Below are 4,529 nucleotides of genomic sequence, written 5' to 3' on the forward strand. Positions count from 1 at the left end.
CCCACTTGTAATTAATAGTAGGAAAATATTAACAAGGCAGTCAGGAAAGTTGGCTTTCTGGTAACTCGGAAAACATTAATCGAGATAATTCATTTCATATTAAAAAACTTCTGACTAACAAGTATAACTACTTCCTCTTATTATTTGCACAGAATATATTTTTTACATAAATAATAATCTTGCCATGACAATGTAGAATACAACAACAGAAAACATATGTCAGAGTTCAAAATACACATTATAATACTGCCAATGTATCAGGAATGTTCTATTTGTACATTTCAAATTAAGAAACCTCTTCCCCCAATTTCCCACTTGTAATTAATAGTAGGAAAATATTAACAAGGCAGTCAGGAAAGTTGGCTTTCTGGTAACTCGGAAAACATTAATCGAGATAATTCATTTCATATTAAAAAACTTCTGACTAACAAGTACTACTACTTCCTCTTATTATTTGCACAGAATATATTTTTTACATAAATAATAATCTTGCCATGACAATGTAGAATACAACAACAGAAAACATATGTCAGAGTTCAAAATACACATTATAATACTGCCAATGTATCAGGAATGTTCTATTTGCACATTTCAAATTAAGAAATCTCTTCCCCCAATTTAATGTTAAACCCTTAAGTGTGTTGCTCTCACATAAATTTAGAACAGTGTAGGATATAAAGTGAAGAACTGTCGAATAGCATACTACAGTTCACTAACTTATTCTGACACTGGTGTATCCTACGCAAGATTTAATTTCTGAAGTTAGATGCTAACACATCTAGTCTCATTTTACATTAAACACTACTACTCTAGTGGTGTACAATTGGAACTTCTTGGGTTAACTGTATCAAACGGGATGAACTACACCTAAAACGAATAGAGAAACAATCGGCACTATGTGCAAGTCCGAGATGAATAATCTGGGCTTGCATGGAATGTTTTATATTTATATCATGCATATAATGACATCCACAGAACTTGTGATAACAGTTTGAGAGGTCAGACTTGCATTGTGTGTAACTTTAATTACTAATTTAGGAAGAGCTATAACAAATTTTTATTCCTGCACAACTAAATCCCCATACTTATTTTATAGGTGTATCAAACTGTAGTTTATATAAAAGTAAAAAAAAAATATATCATGATTTGTCAGAATAATTAGTATGAGTAGAAAGCTATTGCAAAATAATTAGTAATTAGTCAATTAAATAGGTAAAGAATTTTCCATCAAATATCTTTCAACACATTCAAGTTAACTATGGGTAGCAGGGTGACTTGTGTCCTCAAATTGAAAGTATCACGGATTTGTTTGATAAATAATAGATATTGACATAGAGTAGGTAGACATAGGAAGTCTGACCAATACATGTGGTGACACACAACAGGACGAAAATGGCTATAATACAGGATGAAATTATTAAGTGTATTATATCAAAAGTATGAAGCAATGCATGAAAACACACTCCTACTAAAGTACCAAACTTAAGGAACACCAAGCTTAACAAATGTCTGGGTAGAAATATGAAAATAGAAATTAACAAGTGTACAATACACACTAATCAACTGGCTAAACTAGATGAGGATTGAACATTTACATATTTTTCATAAAGTTTTTAACTTAATATATCATAGAATTTCTGCACAAAAAATGATAAAAATATAAGTGTAAAAAATAATTACTCTATATCTGCCATTTTTTTCCAATAATCAGTAAAAATACTCATAAAAAACTTACTCTATATCTGACATTTTTTCCAATAACTGTAACTTTACTTGAACTGGGAACTCAACTATAAAACAAGAAATTATATATCATTGGTTTATTTACATAAAGTGTATTAGAGCTGAAGAAAACAAATGATTAATACCAGTACGTGAGGCATACAATAAAAAAATAAACATGTCATGTTATATTGGTTGGATACTCCTTCTGAAACTACAATTTCTTTTTGATTTATACTTTTAGTCTTATTCTCTAAATTTCATTACTTACAAATCTCGAAATAGTACATTTTTATGCCAGAATCACACAAGCTTTTAATACTTCAGTTATGAAATCCAACCACCAGATCAATCTCTGCCTTACAAATATTTTCAGTCTTTACGTTTAAAGCTTCGCAATGTTACCAATTTCATGTTACAAGTTATATTAAAACAAGAAACTCCATTGTCAACAAATCACAACCGATAGCAATGTTACCAATTATATTAAAACAAGAAACTCCACTGTTAACAAATCACAAATGATAGCTGTGTTACCAATTAGATGTTACAAGTTATATTAAAACAAAAAACTCCACTGTTAACAAATCACAACCGATAGCAATGTTACCAATTATATTAAAACAAGAAACTCCACTGTTAACAAATCACAAATGAAGCTGTGTTACCAATTAGATGTTACAAGTTATATTAAAACAAAAACTCCACTGTTAACAAATCACAACCGATAGCAATGTTACCAATTATATTAAAACAAAAAACTCCACTGTTAACAAATCACAACCAATAGCAATGTTACAAGTTTTATTAAAACAAGAAACTCCACTGTTAACAAATCACAACCGATAGCAATGTTACCAATTAGATGTTACAAGTTATATTAAAACAAAAAACTCCACTGTTAACAAATCATAACCGACTTCTCATTGAAACCAATCTTGCATCTGAGCCTAGTATAACTGAATAACAGTATTAATTACATATTTTACTTTATAAACTATATTTATTGGTACAGTAAAACTTTTTCAAGATTATAGAAAAGGAATCTAGAACTAAGAAGTATAAAATATCTAAGATTTCAAATATATAAAACTACTGAAACACCATCATGACTGATTCCACCATTTGCTATTCTTCCAGATGTGTTACTTAGCAACATTAGAGAAAATCTTTACCTATGGTGCTATTGTTTATCCTTTATCTATAGAACTATTGTGGTATACAATAAGTATAATGTTGCTGTGGTACGTTTTACACAAAGTGTTGTTGTGGTATGTTTTATGTATAGTGTTGCAGTATGCTGTCTTATCTAGAGTAAATTGTAAAGTATCAAATACTTACTCCTGTGTACATACAAATGAATTTGTGTAAGAATATCATGAAGAGCGAGACCTTTCGTCACTTTCAGGTCATTCACATCTTTCAATGATTGAGGAAAACCTTATGCCAGTCAATAACTCTTAAAAATAAACTGTTTAACAAAACTGTAATTTTTGGACTGAAAAAAAAAAATTTTTATTTTTTTTTATAAGCTACGTGATTTTGAATTACCTTCAAGTCTGAAATGCTTTAAAGCATGTTTTTAGTTTCAGTGAAATAAACCAAAGCATTACTGATGCATATTATTTTCATCAGTTGAATGTGAAGAAACATTAATTTTCTTCTCTGATTTTACAAACTACAAAGCTTACTCTTATGTAAAGCTCTGGACATTCAAAGAAAAAACAAAAAATATATTCAAATACAGTTTTAAAAGAAAATGGTAATAGTTTTAGCAAAATATGAACTACAAAAAATATAAAATGCATTAGGTCAACTTGCATATGTATCAATACATCATGTTTCAAGTTTAATTAACCTAAAAGTAAAAAACAAGAGTCCAAGGATACGAGTATACGTGTTGATGAAATCATGATTCAAAAGCCAATCAACAATATCTGCTATGTCCGACTTCAAGGGATGACCAACGCATGTGTACACATTGTTAAACCATTGTAAATAATGGTTACTTTCTGTAAGTGTCTGTTTAAAACATTGTACCTAATGGTTATTTTCTGTAAATATCTGTTTAAACCATTGTAAATAATGGTTACTTTCTGTAAGTATCTGTTTAAACCATTGTACCTAATGGTTATTTTCTGTAAATATCTGTTTAAACCATTGTAAATAATGGTTACTTTCTGTAAGTATCTGTTTAAAACATTTTAACTAATGGTTACTTTCTGTAAGTGTCTGTTTAAAACATTGTAACTAATGGTTACTTTCTGTAAATATCTGTTTAAAACATTGTAACTGATGGTTACTTTCTGTAAGTATCTGTTTAAAACATTGTAAATAATGGTTACTTTCTGTAAGTGTCTGTTTAAAACATTGTAACTAATGGTTACTTTCTGTAAGTATCTGTTTAAAACATTGTAAATAATGGTTACTTTCTGTAAGTGTCTGTTTAAAACATTGTAAATAATGATTACTTTCTGTAAGTATCTGTTTAAAACATTGTAACTGATGGTTACTTTCTGTAAGTATCTGTTTAAAACATTGTAACTGATGGTTACTTTCTGTAAGTATCTGTTTAAAACATTGTAACTGATGGTTACTTTCTGTAAGTATCTGTTTAAAACATTGTAACTGATGGTTGTTTCTACTTACAGAGTACTGCTATGGCATTTGAGGAAGTTAACGAGAAACAGATACTTACAGAAAGTAACCATTAGTTACAATGTTTTAAACAGATACTTACAGAAAGTAACCATTAGTTACAATGTTTTAAACAGATACTTACAGAAAGTAACCATTAGTTACAATGG

At 29.1% G+C, this 4,529-nt stretch overlaps 1 protein-coding gene across 1 annotated transcript in view; it reads right to left on the reverse strand.

The window, feature by feature from the left end:
- The window catches only part of LOC106464444 (replication factor C subunit 5-like), a 16,999-nt gene that overhangs the window by 2,125 nt on the left and 10,345 nt on the right, over nt 1-4,529 (reverse strand). Inside the window, exons 8-10 of the mRNA XM_013924587.2 lie at nt 3,612-3,744; nt 3,064-3,141; nt 1,736-1,790 (exon numbers count right to left, since the gene is read on the reverse strand). Coding sequence (XP_013780041.1) covers nt 1,736-1,790; nt 3,064-3,141; nt 3,612-3,744 — 266 coding nt within the window. The remainder of the gene's footprint in view (nt 1-1,735; nt 1,791-3,063; nt 3,142-3,611; nt 3,745-4,529) is intronic.

Source organism: Limulus polyphemus, unplaced genomic scaffold (genome assembly GCF_000517525.1).
Source record: "Limulus polyphemus unplaced genomic scaffold, Limulus_polyphemus-2.1.2 Scaffold1654, whole genome shotgun sequence".
Classification (NCBI taxonomy): Eukaryota; Metazoa; Arthropoda; class Merostomata; order Xiphosura; family Limulidae; genus Limulus; species Limulus polyphemus.